We start from the raw sequence: 23,951 nt of genomic DNA, 5'->3' as shown, positions 1-23,951 counted from the left end.
GATATGGTTAAAATATCATTTTAAACCTAGTGCTTTTATTCTTCTATCTTATACATTATACTAGTCATAATGATTCAATATTTGTATATATTGCAGTCACCACAGTAAGTTGAGATAACATTCATTGGCATGCACTGTTACAGAATTTCTTTTTTCTTGTGTGGAGAACTTTTAAGACTTTTCTCTCTTAGCAACTTTCAAATATGTAATATAGTATTATTAACTATAGTTATAGTTAATAATTTATTCTTCAGGATTGACTAAGTTGTTTATGGCATATGAAAAATTTATCTCCTTTATGGTTTATTTCGACTTCGTTATTTTATGACTAGAAATTGTAGCTTATGACAACTTTTACCCATTTTGCCTACCCCTCTTGCTTCTGACAATCCAACCAGTTCTCTGTATCCATGAGTTTGTTTTTGTTGTTAAGTAATCTCTATACCCAACATGGGGCTCAAGCTTACAACCCTGAGATAAAAGTCACATGCTCCACCAACTGAGCCAGCCAGACACCCCATAACCTTGGTTTTTTGTTTTGTTTTGTTTCTTTTAGATTCCATTTATAGATGAGATCATATAGTATTTGTCTTTCTCTGTCTGATTTATTTCACTTAGCATAATGCCCTCAAGGTCCATCCATGATGTTGCCAGTGGCAATATTTCATTCTTTGTTGTTGCTGAATAATATTTTCTATATATATATATATATATACATACATACACACACACAGATACCTATGTGTGTATATATATATCAGATTTTATCCATTCTCTTGTTGAGAGATACTTAGCTTGATTTCTTTGCTATTATGAATAATGTTTCAGGGAGCATGAGGGTGCATATATATTTTCAAGTTAGTGTTTTCCTTTTCTTTGAATAAATACCCAGAAGTGGAATTGCTGGATCATATAGTAGTTCTGTGTTCGATTTTTTTGTAATGTTTTCCACAGTGGTTGTGCCAACTTAACATTCCTACAGGCACTGCACAAGGGTTGCCTTCTCTCTATATCCTCACCAACACTTGTTATTTCTTGTCTTTTTGAGGATAGCCATACTAACAGGTGTGAAGTGATATCTCCTTGTGGTTTTGATTTGCACTTCCCTGGTGATGTTGAACATTTCTTCCTGTGCCTGTTGGCCATCTCTGTATCTTCTTTGGAAAACGTCTATTCAGATCTTCTGCTTATTTTTTAATCAGATTGTATTTACTATTGAATTGCATGTTCTTCATATATTTTTGGATATTAACCCCTTATCAGATATATGATTTGCAGGTATTTGCTCCCATCCCATAGGTGGACTTCTCATTTTATTGATGGTTTTCTTTGCTGTGCAAAAGCTTTTTTGGTTTGACACCATTCCACTTCATGATTTTTGCTTTTGTTACCTTTTTTTTTTTTTTTTTTTTTTTTTTGGTGTCAGATCCAAAAAATAATCACCAAGATTGATGTCAAAAAGCTTACTGCCTATGTTTTCTTATAGCAATTTTATGGTTTCAGGTCTTATAGCCAAGCCTTTAATCCATTCTGAGTTAATTTTGGTGTATGGTGTGAGATAGTGGTCTAGTTTCATTCTTTTGCATGTGGCTACAGTTTTCTCAGCACCGTTTATTAAAGAGATTTACCTTTCTCCTTTCTCCACTTTCCCCAAGTATTCTTGACTTCTTTGTTGCAAGTTAATTGACCATATCTGCCCAAGTTTATTTCTGGGCTCTTTAGTCTATTGCAATGATCTTTGTGTTTGTTCTTATGCCAGTACAACCTGCTGTTTTGATTACTAGAGCTTTGTAATATAGTTTGAAATCAGGGAGTGTGATGCCTCTGGCTTTCCTCTTCTTTCTCAAGACTCTTCGGTTATTTGGGATCTTTCGTGATTTCATACAAATTGTAGAGTTGTCTGTTTGATTTCTGTGAAAAATGTGTTTGGAAACTTCATAGGGATTGCATTGACTCTGTAGACTGCCTTGGGTAGAATGGACAATTTAAATATATTAATTCTTCCAATCCATGAGTATGGTATATCTTCCTCTTTATTCATGTCTTCAATTTGTTTCATCAGTGTCTTATTGTTGTTAGTATAGAGTTCTTTTGCCTACTTAGCTAAATGTATTCCTAGATGTTTTTAAATAGCTGTAAGGCAACAAAACCTAAAGGGACAGAAAGTTTCGCCATAAGAACAGCTACCAAAGAAGTTAATTTGATCAGCTTTTCTAAATAGTGGGATGAAAAAGTGCTTGAAATATTTTCTCCTTTGGACTGTCAGATGCCAGCTAAATCAAGAGAAAATAGAAGTACATGCAGGAGGAAGAAAAATGCTAGTCTGAACTTATCTAAGATCATGCATCTCAAGCTTTCTTATATTTGAAAATAATCATTGTGCTTTACGTGCAAGGATTAAAAGAAATCAAATGGAAGATATAATCAAGGGGCACCTGGGTGGACTAAGTCAGTTAAGCATCCAACTGTTGACTTCAGCTCAGATCATGATCTCAGGGTTGTGAGATTGAGCCCAGGCTCCACATTTGTGCTCTCTCTCAAAAAAAAAAAAAAAAAAAAAAAAAAAAGATGTAATTGAATTAGGCAGCCCATGAGAGGTTATAATATATTCCGCTTTTGATATTTTCTCTAGTTACAGTTCATTTTTTGAGGGAATCTAGATGGTAAGTAAGAGAATTTATTATGGTAAAATATTTATCTTATCTCCATAGTTAATCAAACACCGTATCAAAATACCAATTTTGTATAAGCTTTTATGTTACTTATGGAGAATTCACAAAGATGAATAAGAAAATCCTTAGGGAACTGTTAACCTACCAGGGGCTACAGATGAGCAAAGGAAAGAGAACACAGCTTATGATGAAATATGTTAGACCAATGGCTCCTGGAGCATTACCACCTGCACCACGTGGAACCTGTTAGAATCCTCGGGTTCCACCCCAGACCTTCTGATCAGAAACTCTAATGGAGGGGAGGGGGCAGCAATCTAGTTTTAACAAGCCATCCAGGTGATTCTGATGCAGCTGAACCATGGTGTCAGAGGTACAAGGGAAGTGCTGCAGGAATACAAAACAAAGGACCATTCATGCCAGCAGAGTGGAATCAGAAAGATGCTATAGAAGAGGTGCCAAATGAACTGGGCTTTGGTGGATTATTTCAACAGTCAGAAATTCTCTAAGGACTAGGGACTCAAATCCTTGAACAGCAGAAGAGGTGCCTAAACGGTCTCTTTGACTCCATCTTCTGTACAGTTTGCTAGATCTGCTTTTTTATTGCACTTTTGATCTAATAACACATTTTGATCTATTTCAAAACATTTTGCATCTCAGAATTTCTCTGTAGCTCCCATTGCCGGACTGTGTTACATCAGAGTTCTTAAAGTATCAGTCAGGACTCTTTCAACTCAAAATGAGATTTTCAAACTTGCTAAAGCCAAGTAAGGATTCATTGGCTCATGTGGGTGAGATGTTGATGGTCACTTGTGGAAGGGAAGGAAGTGCACTAGGAACCATGACCTCAAGGACTAGGACAGAAACTCAACATTCATGGGACTCTGTTTTTAAATTTATATCTCTTCTCCACTTGCTCTTCTTCTTTCATATGTTGGGCTCATTCTCGACAAATGTGAACAAGCCTGTGTATTCCTTTTACTTTAATCCCTAATGCCTAGCAAACTTCTGGCATACAGTAAGCAACTATAAAGTATTGAATGAAAAAAATAAAAGAAGGAATGACCAAATGGAAATGCCTGATGAACTGAGTGCATAATCAAGTCTGGTGAGAGCATCAGATTTGAGATGGGAAGTAATCAAACAGAAGTTGGAAACATAGGCTAAGGTCTGATTGTGGGGGCCTTGAAGGTCATGTTAAGGAGTTAATTTTTTTCTTCTATAAGCAAGATTATCTAGGGTGGGAGGATAGAAATATGAAGTTCTGTGTGAAGAGTAATTATAATATTAACAGGAAAGGTGTATTGAGAAGGTGAATAATGTAAGAAAGACAAAGATGTTAGTTTCAAATCTTCCTGCTGTTTTTCCTTATGAATGAGGAATAAAAGACTTGGATGGTTTGAGTGAAGCATGCCTTAGCTGACACACACATTCCAGAAGATGTGATAGCTGAATACACTCCCACCAGTATGACACCATTTTAGTGTTTGCAAAGCCAATTCAAACCACTGATTTGAACTACTTTTAGAAGCAGAATATAACAAAAAAATCTACCAAATTGAATGCCAGTAGTACATGCTTCAATATGTCTTATTTCATTTGTGTATCTAATTTGCAATAATAATAGCTGACATTTATTGTATATTATGTTCTAGAAACTTCTGAATGCTTTATGAGAATTTTCTTAGTTTATTATTACAGTAGGCCTTGTAAAACAAGATTTCCCCATTTTATAGTTAAGGGGTTCAGATAGGTAAAGTGGCATTTCCAACATCATGCAGCTAGCAAGAGACAGCTGAAATTCAAATCCAGGAAGCCTATCTCCAAAGCCACATATTCGTATGTTCGTGTTTGTCACATTTCTACAGACTGTGCTGATGTGGATAAAACCTCTACCCTTGGGCACCTGAGTGGCTCAGTAGGTTAAGCCTCTGCCTTTGGCGCAGGTCATGGTCTCAGGGTCCTGGGATCGAGCCCCGCATCGGGCTTTCTGCTTGGCAGGGAGCCTGCTTGCCCCTCTCTCTGCCTGCCTCTCTGCCTTGCCTACTTGTGATCTCTCTCTTTCTCTGTCAAATAAATAAATAAGATCTTAAAAAAAAAAAAAAATCTGTCCTTCACAGCCTTGCAACCTCACACAGCTGGGTAGACCAATTTATACTCACATCCAAGTCTTCTTAAGGGCATTGCATCTGTGTCTCATTGGTTTTATAAGTTCTATGCAAATGGAACTCTGCATTCCATTTCACAGAAGCGAGAAGATACAAAGGATGAAGCCTATGAAGTGGGAGACATTTCCAGGGAAGGAGAAGGCATTGTAGGCAACAATGTTAGGTTAGACATTGTCACAAAGAGTATAAAAGCCACTAGGAGAAACCCGCAGAATGCAAGAAGAGCCTTCTAGGGAACCTGTGATCAAATAGTCTCAATTTCCATAACAATAGAGGTATCTGCTCTGTAGTTGCTTATTTATGACCACAGCTTCTCTAAACAGATTTTAAGATGAATGGTAACTGGTTCTTAGAAAAGTGAATCTTGCTGAATAAGATCATGATGTTAGCAAGTATCTTAATTGCTCTAAGTTTATTTGAGGTATTCTCTCCTGCAGTGGGTGCAGAGCCAACAATGAATTGGCAACATGAGCAACATCTTTGGCACTGTGGTTGACTCAGTGCAGCTAAATTTTTTTAATCTCCTCAAAGAAAAACTGCATACACCAGTGACTTTTTTCCTTTATTAATGTGACACTGAGATCAGTTTTGAGAGGGGCTTCGCTTGGTCTGCCTAGAGCAATGGTTTAGTGAATCTGCTCTGCAGGTAAGATTTTGCGTTGTTAATGAACTTGCTTTGCAGCAGTGGCTCTGGCTCTGGCCACCTGGAGCTGGTACAGTGAGACTGCATTCCCACAAGAGAACGTGCAAAGTTTATCCTTTGAAAAGACCAGCACTGTCAGTTCCAGGATATTTGTCAGGTATCAGACTTCTCTACAGGATTAGCATCTGTCTGCAGCAGCATTTTCCATGCATGGGCCTTGGTGATTTCTTTAGGTCCCTTTGGAATTAACATACTTACAACAACTGAAGTTACTCACTGAAAGGTGATACATTGTTTGCAAAGAGGAAACATCTTAAACAATATTATGCTAGCAATAATAAGTAGTAAACTCCAAGCTAGGAGAGGAGAAGTAAAATGGTACATTCCCAATTTGTGCTAGAGCCAGCAAAAGCAATAGTCCGCATTTCTTAATAACTCCACAGACAGTGACATCATGTTGGTAGTTTGAAATCGGCCACAGTGGGAGTATTTACACCACAGAAATTGGCAAATGCTACAAGTCAGAGGTCTCCCCACCCCCTTGCCCCTAGAAAACTGTTGGGACACCTGAGTGGCTTAGTTGATTAAGCATCTGCCTTCAGCTCAGGTCATGATCCCTGGGTTCTGGGATTGAGCCCCACATCAGGCTTCCTGGTTGGCAGGAAGTGTGCTTCTCCCTTTGCCTGCCATTCCCCCTGCTTGTACTCTCTCTCTTTCTCTCTCTCTGACAAATAAATAAATAAAATCTTAAAAAAAGAAAGAAAAAAGAAAACTGATTCTTGAATAAAAATCTACCAGCACGCCACTGGCACTGAATTTCTGTTCGTTAATTAACATCAAAATGTGGGTAATTAGAGTATAAGCATATTTTTTTTCTATACATATCCCTTTTCAAAGAAGAAACAGTTCCTTTGTTTTCTTGGAAGGTATCACAAAGCTTCAGCATTTTCCTTTTTTTGAGTGGAGAAAACATGTTAAAATGACCCATTCATTATTTCCAAATTATTTTCATTTACTTAAGGCGAGAAGTGTGCCATTATTTGACATTTGATAATTTATTGCAATCAATAGACTACTCCTTCGGATATTTCAGATTCCAAAAAATTTATGTGACAATCATAGAATTGTAAATTACCAAAAAGCATGAGCTGTCTTCTTTGATTTGACACCCCTCCTACATGCACACTCACTGTGATGAGCCCCTGCTTTTCTATTTAGTATGGGTAACTTCTTAGGAGTTGATGTGACATCGCTGTCAAATCTGTGTGTTCCACCTCGTGGATTGGCACACCTTTGGAAAACCTTTGGATGTGACAAATAAAACCAATAGTTATTATCAGGAGGAAGTTTGAAATTTCTACCAAAGATTTATCATTACTTCTCCATTCCTCCATGTCATTCCCATTGTTTCTTTCTTCCTTTTCTTTCTTTCCTTTCTCCTTTCCTTTCTTCTCTTGTCTTTCCTGATTCTTTGCTCTCTTAAAGAAGAAGAAGCTGAAAGAACCTACAGGTTAGAAATTAAAGTGTCTCCAGAGTTCCGGTTGGACTGAAATGGACAGGTATAAGACCATGGAGAATGGTGGAAGCTGTCAGAGAATGGGAAATATATCCTTTTTCCAAGAGCAGTGAGGTTCAAAGTTCTGGAAGACACAACAGACTGAACACAAACACATCTCGGCAGTCTTTCTTAGCAGTCTCCTTCTTCATCTTGAAGAAATTGACAGTGACTTGACTCTCCCAAATTATAGAACCATTATCAGAAATTTGAGAAAGGAAACTAGTCCAACTTTCTTGATATTTTACCATTTGATCTGTCTTTCCTCTTCCTCTTATCTAACACTGTATTTGTTCCTTGGATGCCTGCTATATTCAAATCTCTTCCCGCTACAGCAGAGGGACGCCCTTACAAAAGGAGATTTCCCTTACAAATTGTAAGGGAATGTAAATGTCTCTCAGGAAAGGGTGACTTCCGCTTGGTTTGCAGAACTTCTCCTGTGTTTGCTATTTCTTAAAAATAACCAGCTTAAAATAACATGACAAAGAGGCTTATGGGTGTGGCAAAATTTGCTCCCCTATACCATAAATAATAGAATTGGCAATATTTCTAGCAATGTTATACTATCAGTCATAATTGTATTTTATATGTTGTGTATTTTAGATATTGTGGGGGCCAAGGATAGGCCACACTAAGATGGGCCACTTGACATGAAGATTATTTTGAGCTGAAGGCAATCAAGACCCTGTGTGCTCAAGAGAAATTTTTGCCTCTTTGTTAACTACATAGAAAACTCTAAATTGGCGGTCTTTCCCAGAATAAAGGTTATTAGCAGCGATAAATTTTATCTGAGTGTCCCATCTGTGTGGCAGGACAAACATCTAATTACCAAACATCTGCTCTTCTTTTCATCCTGTCAATTGCATTCCTTTCTTCTGAAGTCCCAGGCCCCTACCCCTATATCCTCAGTTTAGAATAACATATATACTTCATTTTGCCTGTCTTTAGAATTTCCATGGCTATGTGGACTCTCTGTACATATGCTATTTGATTTTCTCCTCTTTTTCTGTCTCTTTTCAATTTGATTTTTCATCCAGCTAAAAGGACCGCAATTGGGACAGGAACTCTTGATCCCTAATAAAATACAAACAAATGTCTAGTTTTATGAGATAAATTGTTGTGTAATTTTCTCTTCAAGTGAATTTAAAAGATGTAAGTGGTATTTAAATAGGTATATAAAATCCTGATTTTTAAAAAATGATTGTTTATAAGTAAAATATCAGGGTTTTTAGGTCATCTGTTTGAAATCTCTCAACAGTAATTAAGTTAGTAAAGCAAACAAATCAAACATCAAACCAAGCAAATACGGCTATGCTAACCTGATCACCCCTCTCTGATCTTCCTGAATCCAGTGCTCTTAAGAGTTTAGGTCGCATTAGAATTGTCAGTCAGCACAACTACACTTGCAAATGTCTCAGTTCTTCAAACTAAATTTTCCACTATCGTATTCATGCCCTTAGCAGATAGGCTCAGATTAGGAGTTGTACTTCTCAGTAATTATATGACATTTCTCTTTACCAAAGAAACTCTTTACTGGTATCCCAGGCTCAGCCTTGGGATGATTATTAAGAATACATGAATAGGACTAATGTGGAGGCAGAAAAAACAAGGTAGCAGAAGAATAATTTTTATTATATCAAGAGGACTGTATTTGCTTGCCTTTCTGTGTATCAGTCAGTATGTGACTTGGATCCTGAACAACAACAAAAAATTCCCAAGAATGACTTTGTCAGAGATTTTTAAAAACATCCTATGTTTGTTTGTTTGTTGAGGTATAATCGACACATTAGTTTCATTACAACATAATGAATTTATATTTGTAGACATTATGAAATGATCACCACAGTTAGTCTGATTAACATCTGTCCCCATGCTAGTTAACAGATTTTTTTTTCTTATGTTAGACCTTTTAAGATTCACTCTCTTAGCATCCTCATGTTTAAAAAAAAAAAAAATCTGGTATAGCTTAATTTGGAAGTAGTTTATTATTAACTATATCTTATGTCACTGAAAATCTTTTTTTAAAAAAAACTTGACTATCGTCCTAGAACTATTAAAAATTTTGAAACTCATCATGATTAAAAAATGAGCAGGTTGATATATTTGGATAAAGCAGCTGATGACTTTTTTGCTATCCTGTGGTGAAAAATCTGTGCCTGTACTGGAGGTGCAGACTGTCTGAGCCTCAGATGCTTTTACTCTAAGTCTTAAGCGTCTTCATCAATCCTTATCTGGCATCCAAGACATCTCCTTTAGGTGCCAAGAATGTCTATTCAAGTTCCAGTGACTCCCAGGCATATTTTAAAAAATTAGTTTGCTGTTTATAATTGATTCCAAATGGAATTTGGCATTCTACCTTGAAGAGCCAGCTAAATCCAAAGGAAGTGACTGTTACCTACTAACCAGATGATTACTGGCTACATTGATTATTCAGAATAATTTTAGATGATCTGAAAAATACAGGAAAGCAAAACCAAAGGATTTTTTTTTTAAGATTTTATTTATTTATTTGACAGACAGAGATCACAAGTAGGCAGAGAGGCAGGCAGAGAGAGAGGAGTAAGCAGGCCCCCCCGCTGAGCAGAGAGCCCAATGCGGGGCTCGATCAGGACCCTGGGATCATAACCTGAGCCGAAGGCAGAGGCTTTAACCCACTGAGCCACCCAGGCACCCCCAAAGGATTTTTTTTTAAAGATTTTATTTATTTATTTGACACAGAGAGAGAGAGAGAGAGAACACAAGCAGTCAGAGTGGCCGGCAGAGGGAGAGAGAGAAGCAGGCTCTCCGCTGAGCAAGGAGCCCAATGTGGGACTCGATCCTAGGACCCTGGGATCATGACCCGAGCTGAAGACAGACGCTTAATGAACTGAGCCACCCAGGCGTCCCAAAACCAAAGGATTTTTAAAGATAGATTTTCTCCTCTACCTTCTGGTTTCTTGAATAGCTTTTCTTGTAATAGATGCTGACATATCTTTGTTCGGTTAATGTTCCTTGTCCTGGAAGGAACAAGACGTGTAGGAGGGAGAGCTTTGTTCTACCTCCCAATGATGCTGCTTTTTGCAGACCAAACAGTTGATTTGACTGCTGTGTGCAGATACCTTCGGGAACTGATACTGACTTTCAAGGTAACAGACAAGCCCTTTTCTTGGCAAAGAGTTTTTGTCCCTCTGCCAGTTCAAATGAGGTTCCCCTTTTGTTCTATGCAATAACAAGCTGCCTCTGCTACTTTCTCTGGGTTCATCACAGACAAGGCCCAACTGTTTGATATATATCAGCTGAAAGATAAACAAAAGCCCAGACCTAAATCTCAAATAACAAGAGGAAGAAGGACGTCTCCTTATCCACCAATCTCTTATCAAGTGCCTGTTGGGTCTTAGAATGGACTCTGACCAAGCACTTAGGGGACTGAGGCCTTATTGCACAGTTTACGATACACGATATTGAAATCCTATAGTTGTTGGTGGATATGAAGATGTACCTACAATATTTGTAAAATCATCAAGGTGATCACTCTCTCAGTATGCTAGCTAGACCATGAAGACTGGTCCCATAGGCAGTAGGTCTTGCATGTGACACACATGTAAACTGTGCATTTGTAGGAAATTACACCTATTACCAGTAGATATCACCCCATTTAAAAAAAAAAAAAAATCTCCGCCTCTTAGAATTACTTGTTGTTGAAGTGTTTTGAGAAGATTCACTTTAACCATATTATTGTGCTGTCTGCTAATCTCCTATCTCGTGAGTAATTATAGCCTTTAACTTTATTTTTTTTTAATTTTTTTAAAATTTTAATTCCAGTATAGTTAACATACAGTATTCATTTCCCCAGGCTAGTTGACCATACACCACACACTAAGCTTTGGACTTTCTGTGTCGAAACAAACCTCTTTTTGGTGCTGGCCAACTAGCTGTTAACAGTATGCCTGCACACAGATAACTTCTTATGGAAGGGCCAGTAAAAAGCCTATTAGAAGCAGGTAATTCTGATTTTGGTGTTTTGTTTTTTTTAAGAGTTTACTTATTTATTTATTTATTTATTTATTTGAGAGAGAGAGAGAAAGCCAGAGACAGATCAAGAGCAGAGGGGGAGTGGGAAGGGAATGGGCAGAGGGAGCAGGAAAAGCAGACTCCCCATTGAGCAGGGAGCCTAACGTGGGACTTGATCCCAGGACCCTGAGATCATAACCTGAGCTGAAGGCAGAGGCTTAAGTGACTGATTTTAAACAAGAGTCACAGGTCAGGATTCCAAATGAAATTTTAGTATGCCCTAATTTGGAGAATTTTGTGAAATTACAGATAATAGTGTTTATAAAGTACCTACTATAATGTCTATCTAAGTTGCAGTTGACTTTGTCATTTGACATTTTCCATTCTTTGGTTTGCCATATGAATTTAAGGTTTAGTCACCTGTCATTAATCTTAAACAAAGACATGCCATTCTTCCTTTAATTCTAGCAAAGTCCTGGGTGTTTGTTTTCTTTTCTCCTTTTCATTAGGACACTCAGGAATGTGTGAGATAAGTGGTCGTAAAGAGAGTCATGAATCATTGATTTGCTTTTAGATAAAAAACACCTGAATCTTCCTAAATCTGTAAAGTTTTGTTCAGAGACATACAGAGGTTCAGATTCTATTTTTTTCCACCATTTACAAGTCCTATTACCAGAAAAATTCTTCCTCATATCAAGCATAAGTAACCAATCAAGCTGGTGTTCCCCCCATTCTGGCTCATGGAAGGTGAAGAGTTCCAAAATAATTCTGCTTTTGTGTGAGAAGTTTATATTCCCCACTTCTCCCTTCTTCTGAGGCCAGGTTACCAACCTCCAACCCAAGTCCAAGGATCTGGTTTTTCAATTTCAGTGTACAACAGCATACATATTTTAGTTGGCTAGATGTTGCTGATGTATTAACCCAGACTTTGGCTAGATTATACCAAGAGAAGTAAAACCATCATCTAATTGAGTTGAAGTCATAGATACTAAATTAAACATTTCTAATATATTCATTGGTAACTCTGATAATCAATTTTTATTGAGTAGTGTGTATGCTCATTCTCTTTTACTTTTCAATAAGATAATTGTTGCCATGTATAAATATTTGATACTATTTCATTTATAATTGTGGGATATTTTCCATATTAAACCTCTTTTGGGCTACCTATAGGAAATAGTTATAAATAAATATTTCTCAGAATTTGGGAGATAAATTGTAAAAGCTTCCATTCTGCCTAAGATTAGCCATGGTAATTCTCTGATTCCCACAAACTTAAGTACTAGCTATTGAAAAAAAAATTTTAGTACCTTACGATAGATATATCACTTTCATAATTACTGCTTATTTTCAGAGTGGTACAATAACAAATTCCTTTCTGACTAGGGACTTCTATTCATGGATGTAGTGCTATAAAATCATCCACCCTTATCGTTCATATTTCTGGGCAGCTGAGTAAGGTAGGAACTATTTTTGATATGCAGGAGCAAATACTGAAGCAGTGGGGTTGCCCTTTCTGTCAACAAAGGTATCAAGTGCCAGAAAACCCTGATAAGTCCCATTTCAAGCAAGTAGAGTCTGGATAATACCAAACTACAAGACAAGAGTCCGCGCCTGTGAACTGGCAGTCCCGCCAAAGCGAATTACCATTCGCACCCAAAATAAACGCCCTGAAGTTTAACAAAGCTAGGTCATCCATCTGCAAGGTATGTGGCGGCTTTAGCTAGTGAGAAACCTTTTGGTTTGTCAAAGCAATTTTAAACTACTGCCATTTCTCCAAGCCAGAGGTTGAAAAGGTCAAGGGGAAGCTTTAAAACATGTGATAACGTTGTCTTGGAGTTGGGAGACATCTGGTATTTGCTAAGCAAATGGCGGAGTGAATGAACGCTGATGAGGTGTGCTCTAGTCTGCAGCCGCCCCTGAGAACAGAATGAAGAACGGCTCTCCCATTCTGACTCTACTGGGAGAAGTGACAAACTCTTTGGACCTCTGTTTCTCCATGTGTAAAAGAAGATGACTGGAAAAGATGCCTTTTCATTTTCTGTCAGGCTTCTTCAGAGAATAGATACAGGATATTGGTTGAAATGATCATTTCTTGAGAAAAAAGCGATAATAAAAATGGTTTGATTTATAGTTTCTAAACCCACGCATTATCTTTTTTTAATGGACGAAGTGTTGGTTTTTCAGGTACAGTAAAAATTAAGGAGGTAAATCTTTAGTTGGAATAGTCAAATGAAAACCAAAGTCACAGAAAGGATTTTGTTAAAATTAAAAATTCATTGTATCAATCCAGAAAACATTAAATTGTTAGTGTATTCCCTGGTTTTATATATATTAGTCTCATCTCTTCTAGTATTACATTGAATCATGAAATTGCATTTCTGTGGGTTAAAAATAGTATTTTTCATCAAGTTCGTCCTATAGATGTGATTTTCATGGGAGCAGGGTACAATGCTGTGTGTTCCTTTTTTCTTCCCATTACTTCTTGATACCATGCTGTGTACATTTGTTCTCTTATACAGTGTGTATTCAAAGCAGTATTTTGGGGCAGAAAGGCTTTTTGAAATCACCTAATGCAACTTATTATTTTAAAGATGAAGAAAATAAGACCCAAAAGTTCTCAGAATTGTAGTTCTTTTGCTGTTCAGAATGACACAGACATTATAAACAAATACTTTGAATACTCTGCCAGCAAAGAAACCAAACAAACAAACTGATCTGATAAATTTTATAGGAATAGTTCTTAGCAATTAAAGTTAACAAAAGGGAATAAGTAAAGGTGGTTCTCAAAATTCTAAAAATCTGAATGTGCTATTCTTTTACCATTTTTGTTGACAGAAGTATTAACATTTTTGGAGGAAAATTTTTTTAATTGTTGATGCTAACAAAACCTTAATCCAAAGGAACATAGTAATAATAATAATACTAGAATATAAACATCTGAATTTGAAATTTGATCCCCAAATAAATTACTTTGCTATATTTGATAAGTTTCAATCCTCTATAAGGAAGCGACCTCCACTTGTAGATGTAGTTACTGTTTATAGAAAGGTGTCATGGCCTAGCAAAATTAGAAATAGACTAAGTGCAAAGATATTTATAGGTCATGCTTTTGACTTAGGTCTTCCACACTGTGGAACTTCGCATTCTTGTCACATCTCTCTGCCATTTTATAGAGTCATCACATTTTAGAACATCTGGTTTGATATTTGTCAGTGATTGTTTACACTGAAAGCTACAAAACCCCAAAATAATAGAGTCCAACATCATGTCTTTACAAATGAGGAAACAGTCCCAGAGAATTTAAGTCACTTTAAGTTATTTAGAGTTAAGACACAGAACAGGTTGGTACTTGGACATCTAGTATACCACTATGTCGAATGTGCCGTTTGTTCTTTTAGTTGTGAAGTGTTTGCTTCATATCTACCCTCTCAAAAACTGATTGCAGATTAAGTAAATGATGCTGTGACCTTGGTGCTTGGAGTGAAGTAGACAGAAAGCTTTTATTGACACACTGACATGTTCCAGGAATATAGTTAGAGATTGTGTCCAGATTTTATGACCATCAATTGATAATGAACTGATCCCGTGTCTGCCCCACTTTTACCAATTTGTCAGTTTACCAAACACTTGGAAGAAGCATCAATCAAGTAAAACTTTAAAGCAAAGGCCTATTAGATACACAGCTTAAATATTATGGTTATTTGTTTTTCCTGATAGAAATATGAGCTCAGCTGGGCCTGACGGGAGGAAGGTGATGAGAAGGTGTGATGGGCTGATCGACTCGCTGGTCCATTATGTCAGAGGAACCATTGCAGACTACCAGCCAGACGACAAGGTGATCCGTGTATTAAATATCTCTTGTTTGAATTACTTACTTTGTCTTACTAGGATACTTCGGAAGATTCTCAAAGTATTCTCTTTGGGTTTAGATTTATTCATTAGCTCACTTGCTAAGCTTAAGGTTTCCCATCCGTACTTAGCAATATTAAAAGTCTACCTACCCCCATTTTTCTGTCTACTTTCCAGACCCAAATTTACAACTACCTGTTTAACAACTCTGTGTAGATATTTCAAAGGAGCCCAAGTGCTCCATGTGCAATAATGTCATCTATTCCTTTATTCCCAAACTTGTTCCATGTCTGAATAATCCTTTTTAATAATTATCCTCACCCACGAAATGAAAGAAGAAACCTGAGTAATCTGACTACCTTCCTTGCTTCATGTCCTTTAGCCATCAAGCAGCAAACCACGTGTATTCCACCTCAGAAATGGCCCCCAGTTGGTCTGCTCCCCTGCCCCCTTGTGCGGTTCCTACTGTCCTGGTTTGTGCATCTTTCATACTTACCATGCAGTAGCCTCCTAACTGGTCCTGCAAACAATATCTTCTGTTTTCCACCTCCATGTGGCTACTAAGTTATGTATCTTAAAATAGGGAATCGTGTGAACACACTCTTAAAAATAAACTAGAAAGGCTGTCCAGTGGTTTAAGAAATTCAGCCTCTACTCCTTAGCATTGTGCTCATAACCATTCGTGATCTAGCCATCCTCTTTCCACTTCCCCGGACACAGTCCAAGCACACCCCACTGCATCCTTTAAACTGTGAAAGCTTAATACATCCTGTGGTATCACACCTGCAAAGGGATGTCTGTATGTGTATGATCAAGATTCATGTCCTGTTTTCTCAGGCCACAGAGAACTGTGTGTGCATTCTTCATAACCTCTCCTACCAGCTGGAGACAGAGCTCCCAGACAGATATGCCCAGAGTATCTATATTCAAAACCGGACTATCCAGACTGACAACAACAAAAGTATTGGGTGTTTTGGCAGTCGAAGCAGGAAAATAAAAGAGGTATATTGGGAGGACTTTGAAAGAAAAAGTGTTTATCTGTGTATTTCTGAGTACTTAGTGTATGTCAGGCACTCTTTTAAGTTGTTTTAATCCTTATATCAACCCTACGAGGTGTGTATTATTAATATCATTTACTGACAAGGAAACAGAAGTACAGAATGGCTAATTAATTTTCCCCCAAAAAATCCAGGAAATTGTAATAGAGGGGATGGAATTTAATCCCAGGCGGTCTGGCTCCAGATTTGCCTCGTTAGCCACTATATCATACTACTGTATGCTTTGTAAGTTAGGAAATACGCTTAATACAGCATAGCCAATGGTGTATAAATCGTTTAACTTTAAAAGCAACCCTGATGTTTGGCTCTTGGTAGCCTAAAAGTATATCCATACAAAGGAATACTGTCCCTACTGGCATTTCATGAAAGCTGGAAGAATGTAACCCCTGCTATTCCTCAGACTATCATGGTACATATTTGTGAACTTGGAGAACAACTGGTAAATTTAGAATGCTGATGCTATCCCAGACAACTTTCCAAGACTGAGGGAAGAGGCCTGTTTTTCTTATCTCCACAGTGGTTGTGACTAAGTAAGCTTTTACCTTAACAGCAGCCTGAAAACGATTCTAGAACAGTCTATGCTTCATTCTCGAGTTTTCTCTCACTATGAAATGTAAAGTTGGGGTGTTGTTAAGAAGAAACAGACATTATGAGCTAAAAGTTAACTAACTGGAAGTCATACACGTTTGCTTTTTCGTTTCCTTATCAGGGGCTTGTTATTAGGGAAATTGTCAGTCTCTCCAGACAAGATGGTATTTCTGTTCCCTTAGTTTGGGCATGGAATTGTAGAAATCACTTGAAGGCATTAATTCTGGATTTCACTGTGTATATGGTTAGCAATATCAGGACATGCCGATGCCAGAAGAAAAGAGCAACCCGAAGGGTGTGGAATGGCTGTGGCATTCCATTGTGATACGGATGTATTTGTCCTTGATCGCAAAGAGTGTCCGAAACTACACTCAGGAAGCGTCTTTGGGAGCTCTGCAGAATCTCACAGCAGGAAGTGGACCAGTGAGTATCACTCCTATTCTTCTGCTTTTTAAAAATAATGGCATTGTAGGACATACCTACATTAGGTTCAGAGATGAGACAGTGAAGTAAGAACAAGATTTTTCTCTTCTGTCAAGACAGTTCTCAGTAATTGCCAGCAAGGTGTCCTGCTTTGTAGGGACTTTCAGCCTCAATTTCTGCAGACCCAAGTAAGGCTGTGAGTGGAAGACTCCTAGATACTTATATTAGAGCTTTTTCAGTTATGAGTCTCAGAATCCTACCTACACTGCCCTGGGCAAAAAAGAGAAATGTCTTGGCTCGTTTAACTGGAAAGTCAAGGTGGGTCTTCTTTCTGTCATGGTGGGTAGGTGCCCAGAAATTGTAATTATAACTCTATCTCTGGGTTCCCTCTTCCACTTTTTTGTTTTCAAAGGCTCTTCTCATATGACAGCAAAGGCCACCAATGATTTCAGACTTATATTTTATCCACCCAATGTCCCCACAGTAAAGAAACTACTATTTTCTCAATAGCTCCATTTGGAACTCAAGAAATGAGTCTCACTTGCCCATATCTGAACCAGTACCTGTGGCTAGTAGCCTGTGATGTTGTGACTAGCCAGGTCTGGGTGATGGGCCCACCTATGAATTTCAGGGGCATGGGTTTGAACAGGCGGGCTCACTGCCACGGGGACTACATGGACTGAAATGCTAAAGTAGCGACTCATTAGCAGAAGAAGAATGAGTGCTGGCCAGGCAAAAACAACAGATGTCCACCGTGTATGGAGTAGGAAAGGACATCTGTGCTTTTACGTCCCAGAAATTCAACAGAAAATAAAGAGCTGCTTCTCTTCCTGAAGCGCTTACTTTATACCAGCAAAGTCAAAATACATAAAACAGTAAAAGCTTATTCCCCACCCCAGGTATTTTACTTCTTATTACACAGTTTAGTTACTTGAACTAAGCTTGTATTCTTTGTCTTAATCATGAAGTTATTATAATAAGTCCCCCCCCACACAAAACTGTTCATTTTATGTCCAGTTTCCAATTATCCATCCCCGTAGAAAGATTACCCTTTGTGGATAACAAAAATATTATTTATTCTTAAGAAACCATATTCATGGGGCGCCTCGGTGGCTCAGTCAGTTAAGCATCTGCCTTAGGCTCAGGCCTTGGGTTAGATCCCAGGGTCCTGGAATCAAGCCCCGCATCGGGCTCCCTGCTTGGTGAGAAGCCTGCTTCTCCCTCTCCCTCTCCCTCTCCCACTCCCCCTGCTTGTGTTTCCTCTCTCACTGTCTCTCTCTCTGTGTCAAATAAATAAACAAAATCTTAGAAAAAAAGAAAGAAAGAAGCCATATTTGTTCTTTAATTAATGTGTTTACACAGAAGCTTGCTCTATTTTGAACAAAATTGTGAAATACTAAAACCAGTATTTCTCTTACCTTGGCACTGTGATTAAGAATATGAACAAACTCAGGGCACCTGCTGACTCATTCAGTAGAGCATGGGACTCTTGATCTCAGACTTGTAAGTTTGAGCCCCATGTTGGGTGTAGAGATTACTTAAAAATAAAATCTTAAAAAAAATAAAACCAAACTATAAACTCTTTGATTTTCTGCAAAATTTACTTGTACACAAAAAGGAAAGAACAAGAAACTACCAGGGAGCCCTGAATGATACATAATCATTTTACCTTTCCATCTTCCCATGCGAGGTTTCCATTTCTTTCACTTTCCCAAACTACAGAAACCCTCTCATTAACTCCCAGCCAACTTAAAAAAAAATGTTAGGAATTAGCGTGGTGTGCACGTGTGTGTGTGCATATCTGAGTTCCCTGTGCTCCAAGTAGGGTTCAGTATGAGCTAAACCTTTAAGCCTGGATTTTAGCCCTCTTTCACTCCAAGAGCTCTCATGGAATCCAAGCAGTCCAGAGATGTTTCCACATTCCCGAGAATAGATACAGAAATATTGTGCCACACAAGTTCTGAATATATTAGTTTATTACCTAGATCTTAAGTTCCTTCATTCATCTTTTGGGCATCTACTATATAGCAGGTACTAGCCTAATGCTAAGTATGTAGCAATGAAAAAGACAAAATCCCTGTATTTGATAATAATCCAACGATAAACAAATAAACAGAATTCTAAGGTACTGGGAGATTCCCAGTCCAAAAGGAATCCAAACATTGGAGATATCCTCATAACTGTTCTAATTACGTCAAGGCATTTTAAATAATACCTAACATTAAACCAGTCTGGTCCCCTGAAAGGAGGCCTACTCTGATCTGGTATTAATCTATACTCAGAGTTGTTAAAGTTTAATTTAACTGGAGATCTATAGGAGAAAATCATTAGCACCATGGGACAGTGATATGTTCTTTTTTTTTTTTTTAATTTAACTTTATTTTTTTTTTCAGTGACCCAAAATTCATTCTTTATGCACCACACCCAATGCTCTATCCAGTACATGCCCTCCTTAATACCCACCACCAGGCTCACCCAACCCCTTACCCGCCTCTCCTCCAAAACCCTCAGTTTGTTTCTCAGAGTCCACAGTCTCTCATGGTTTGTCTCCCCCTCCAATATGTTCTTTTAAGTAACAAAATTCTTTTTATTAAAATTTTGACTTATATATCCTTTCTAATTATTACTTTTCTTAATTTTGTTATACTTAAATATTATAAAAAAATATTTGTTTTTATCATTTTTAAAAAGAACCGTTGAATAGGAAAACATGAAAAGCAAGGCATTTAAAATAGTTTCAGAAAATATCTAGTGAATAACCTTGTGCTCATAACTGAGATATCACTGAATGATTGATGGCCATGTGCCTGAATTGACAAAGAACCTAAACTTAAATGAATAGCTTCCTAAAAGACAGGTTTTATAATTATAAACCTAAAGCATATAGGTTTATATAACCTAAAGTATAAAATTGTGACAGTAATTTCTAGTTAGTAAAAGTATATTTATAAACTTTATTGGTTCAGATATAGTTCAGATAATAAAGAAAGAGAAAGGATTAATTAAATTTACCCATTTAGCAAACTCTGTAAGTACAGTATAAATTAAAAGTATATTATAAATTAAAAGATTAAGGTACAGAAAAAAGAAAGAAAAGGTTAAGGTACAAGCTTTCAATTATAAGTCCCGAGGATGTAAGGCACAGCACGGTGACTATAGTTAGCAATACTATGTTGTATATTTAAAAGTTGCTGAGAGAATATATCTTTTTTTTTTTTTTAAGGATTTTATTTATTTATTTGACAGACAGAGATCACTAGTAGGCAGAGAGGCAGGCAGAGAGAGAGGAGTAAGCAGGCCCCCCGCTGAGCAGAGAGTCCGACGTGGGGCTCAAACCCAGGACCCTGGGATCATGACCTGAGTGGAAGGCAGAGGCTTTAACCCACTGAGCCACCCAGGTGCCCGTGAGAGAATATATCTTAAAAGTTCTCATCACAAGAAGAAAAATTACAATCATGTGTAGTGATGGGTATTAACTAAATTTATTGTGGTAATTATTTGGCAGTATGTAGTTATATCAAATCATTATATTTTACTCCTAAAACTAATACAGTTTTATGTGTCAGTTATATCAATAGAAATAAGTTAAAACACCACATAGTCAAAGTTAAAGGCATTGAAATAAGTACTTTTCAAATTTCTAAAACACTTTAAAAGCATTTAAGTATCTGCTGGAAAAAAAAAAACAAACAATATATCCCTTAGCCTCAGACCTTACTAGAAAGCAAGTTCTAGCATCAATGAGATTTAAATATGAAAGACAAAACAGTAAAGCTCGTGGAAGAATATCCTCATGACCTGGAAGGGGAAGATTTTTCAAAGTGAACGCAAAAAGTACTACTATCAAGTATGTATTTTATAAATTGACTACATTAAAATCAACAACTTACGCTGTTACGCTATCAAAAAACATTGTTAAGACAGTAAGAAGGCAAAACCACAGAGTAGAAAAAGATTTTTGCAAGATACGTAAGTGACAAAGGTTGGTGTCTAGGAAACATAAGAAAACTCATCAAGTTAACAGTCAAAAGCTAACTTAATAGAAAAGCGGGCAAGAGACTTGAACGGGCCCTTCACAAAGAATAATATAGAAATGGCCAATAAACACTTGAAGAGATGCTTAAAACCTCTTTAGTAATCAGGACAATATGAACTAGAAGTACTATTTGCAAATAGCTGACCAACTAATTAATAGTCATTCTCACATATTCCCTAGAGCTGGAATATAAAAAAATCTCTATTTGGTAAATCTCTTTACTTTCCTTTTTGAACAGATTATAAAAACCGTATCACTTTGGACTTTATCATTTCCCTCAGTGAAACAGAATCAATAAGACTAATATGCTGTGCTTTCAATCCTGGTTGATTAAACATCATTTGAGGATCCAGACTTCATTGGGTCTTATATGTTCAATCTTTTTTATACTAGCATCAAAGTGCTTTATTATATATAAGAATATATCATTAGGTGGTATAGTATGATATAGAAAGCAAGATTTTAATTTTAAAAGCATCTTATGTCTTAAAAATTTTAAGAAATCAATATCTTGTGAGTTTTTAATCCATCTTGATCTCCTGAGATGATAGTAAATCTTTGGGAAAACTTGATAACGTATTGTTCATATAGTTCAATTCAGTAAACATTTACATAGGACCTCTCATGTTCTGGGTACCATACAAGGCCCTGAAGGGGAGAAAATAGGTGGATAAGATCTATATCCTCCTTCAAAGGAGCTTATGTTCTAATAAGAGAGATCGCAATTTAGTATAGTTGTAACCCAGAGAATTAGGGAGTAATGATAAGGAAAGAAAGGAAAGTGCATGCCAGGCCATCTGCAGACAACTGAACATCATTCTGGAGACGATGGAGAGTCATTATAGGGCTTAATCCTGAGGTGGAATATAATGAGATCGAATTTTAGGAGGATATTTCTGGTGTAAGCCTTTGAAGCCCAACAGGCATTTTAAAAAGTTGACTGGCAACATTTGGTTCCTAGTGAAGATTAGAGACCATAAATTTGCAGAAATACCATTCCACAACTGCACTATTTACTCTAACAGTGTTTGGTCGCCCGGTATAAAATCAGTTTTGTAGTTTTAATGGATGGGTGGAAATAATCTGGAATGACAGAGAGTTAAGGGTATTGAAAGATAGTTTTTGATGTGTTGGTTCATGTACCTTAGTCTAAATAAGAAAGAAAGGTAAGGCAGAGAGGATTGACAACTTGAGGTGTGGGGAGTAAGGGTTGAGATAAAGGCACTGGAGTTCTTGATGAGGCTGAGGAAGAAATATGGTAGGAGTGAGGGAGAGAGAGCAAAAAAGTACAGGAAGTTGCATTCAGAGTCTAACACTGGAGTTTATGTTTTCAGACTCAAGGTATTTTGGAGGTGAATACAGGTTCTGTATGATCCGTGGAAGTGATTGGCTAATGTATAGGAGAGATTTCTTAGGAAGTTTAGGAACTATGATGTAATTAATGTCCTCATCTACAGTGAACAGGAGATGGAGAGGGCTCTCAGCCAGGCTCTGAAGCCTCCAGTGGATGTTGGGAAAGGACCAGTAGGCCTTGAGATGACAAAGAAAAAGGGCTGGATGACAGGACTCAGAAGAGCAGAGCTTTTGCATGTTTGGGAAGACATTATCTAGACAGGACACTGGGAAGAGAAAGGAATGCTAACCTACCTCTGTACCCAAATCACAGGAGTGGTAGAGAATAAGTAGCCTCCTCTCCGGATGGCTATAGAGGAAAGATTCTTCTCAGATTGGAGCAAATAGTTTAATGGAATGTTCATCAAATTAGTAAAAAACAAAGTGTAACTGGTTTCCAACAAAACATTCTAAAATAATGAGTGTTAAACTTCTTTGGAGTTTTGGACACTTTGAGTATCTAATAAAAGTTACATATCCTTTCCCTGAGAAAGTTTATTATAAACACAAAAATAGGCTTCCTTTTTTTTTTATGAGTTTTTTTTATTTTTAAGTACTCTCTGTACCCAGCGTGGGGCTTGAACTCACAGCCCCAAGATCAAGAGCTGCAGGCTCCACCAGCTGAGCCAACCAGGTGCCCCAATACAAAAATAGTTTTAAGGACCTCCTGTTCCCTCCCTGAAACCCATCCTAGGCCCTATATTAAGAACCCCTGTTCTACAAAGTAGAGTGGTGAATGTAAGGAGAGAGGACTACAGGAGGTGGGGGAAATAAGCAGTGCTTAGATAAACAGAGAAGATAGTCACCCTTAACAATGGTCAAGAATTCTGGGAATATCTGGCAGGTGGCCTCAAGTTAGCTTCAGATACAAATCTATAAAGTTGCAGACACAAACCCCAATATTAGAGGTTTATTGATGCTCGGAAGGTTCTGGTCAGTACTCAGACCCCCTGAAAGTGGGTGGCCAGCTTGATTCCAAATAAGATTTGCACATACAGCCTCTGATTGAGAACGTAGAATTAGGGTAATCTAACTAGCCATGCATTCTTTAAAAGCCCAGCATATCTTTTCAGAGTAAGTTGGCTTCCATAGAAATGAATAAGTTTATTAAAAATAGAAAAAGTGCCAAAATGTGAGCAAGAAGGTGACCAAGGCAACAACCTACAAATACACTGAAATATTAATTAAACAAATAGTTCAAGAAAACAGAGAAAGGGAAAACATTATGCAACTAGTTTCTTGACACTCATGTTTGATTCTAAAACGTCGTCCTTATATTCTTTTCACGATGCTGAGCTGAAAATGTGAATAAAGAGGAAGGAAAGGAAAAGACAGGTTTTATTTATAAACGTGCAAAAATATAGCAACTTGCCAAATCCAATATTCTATTTAAAAATACCAAATAAACTTTTTTTTATCCTGTAACAAAATTGAAAACATAGTAAGAATTTTTATTTTATTTTATTTATTCATTTGAGAGAGAGAGAGCATGAGCAGGAAAGAGAGGGAGAGGGAAAAGCAGACTCCCCGCTGAGCAGGGAGCCCCATGCAGGACTCGATTCCAGTACCCCAGGATA

General features: G+C 37.4%; 1 protein-coding gene across 1 annotated transcript in view; it reads left to right on the top strand.

Moving 5' to 3' along the window:
• The window catches only part of PKP2 (plakophilin 2), a 90,415-nt gene that overhangs the window by 52,273 nt on the left and 14,191 nt on the right, over window positions 1-23,951 (top strand). The window contains exons 7-9 of the mRNA XM_032855339.1: window positions 14,746-14,863; window positions 15,715-15,879; window positions 16,773-16,946. Coding sequence (XP_032711230.1) covers window positions 14,746-14,863; window positions 15,715-15,879; window positions 16,773-16,946 — 457 coding nt within the window. The remainder of the gene's footprint in view (window positions 1-14,745; window positions 14,864-15,714; window positions 15,880-16,772; window positions 16,947-23,951) is intronic.

This window comes from Lontra canadensis, unplaced genomic scaffold (genome assembly GCF_010015895.1).
Source record: "Lontra canadensis isolate GAN:19392208 unplaced genomic scaffold, GSC_riverotter_1.0 scaffold9, whole genome shotgun sequence".
Classification (NCBI taxonomy): Eukaryota; Metazoa; Chordata; class Mammalia; order Carnivora; family Mustelidae; genus Lontra; species Lontra canadensis.
Note: the sequence above shows the minus strand (reverse complement) of the source record. Positions and strands in the feature narration are given on the sequence as shown.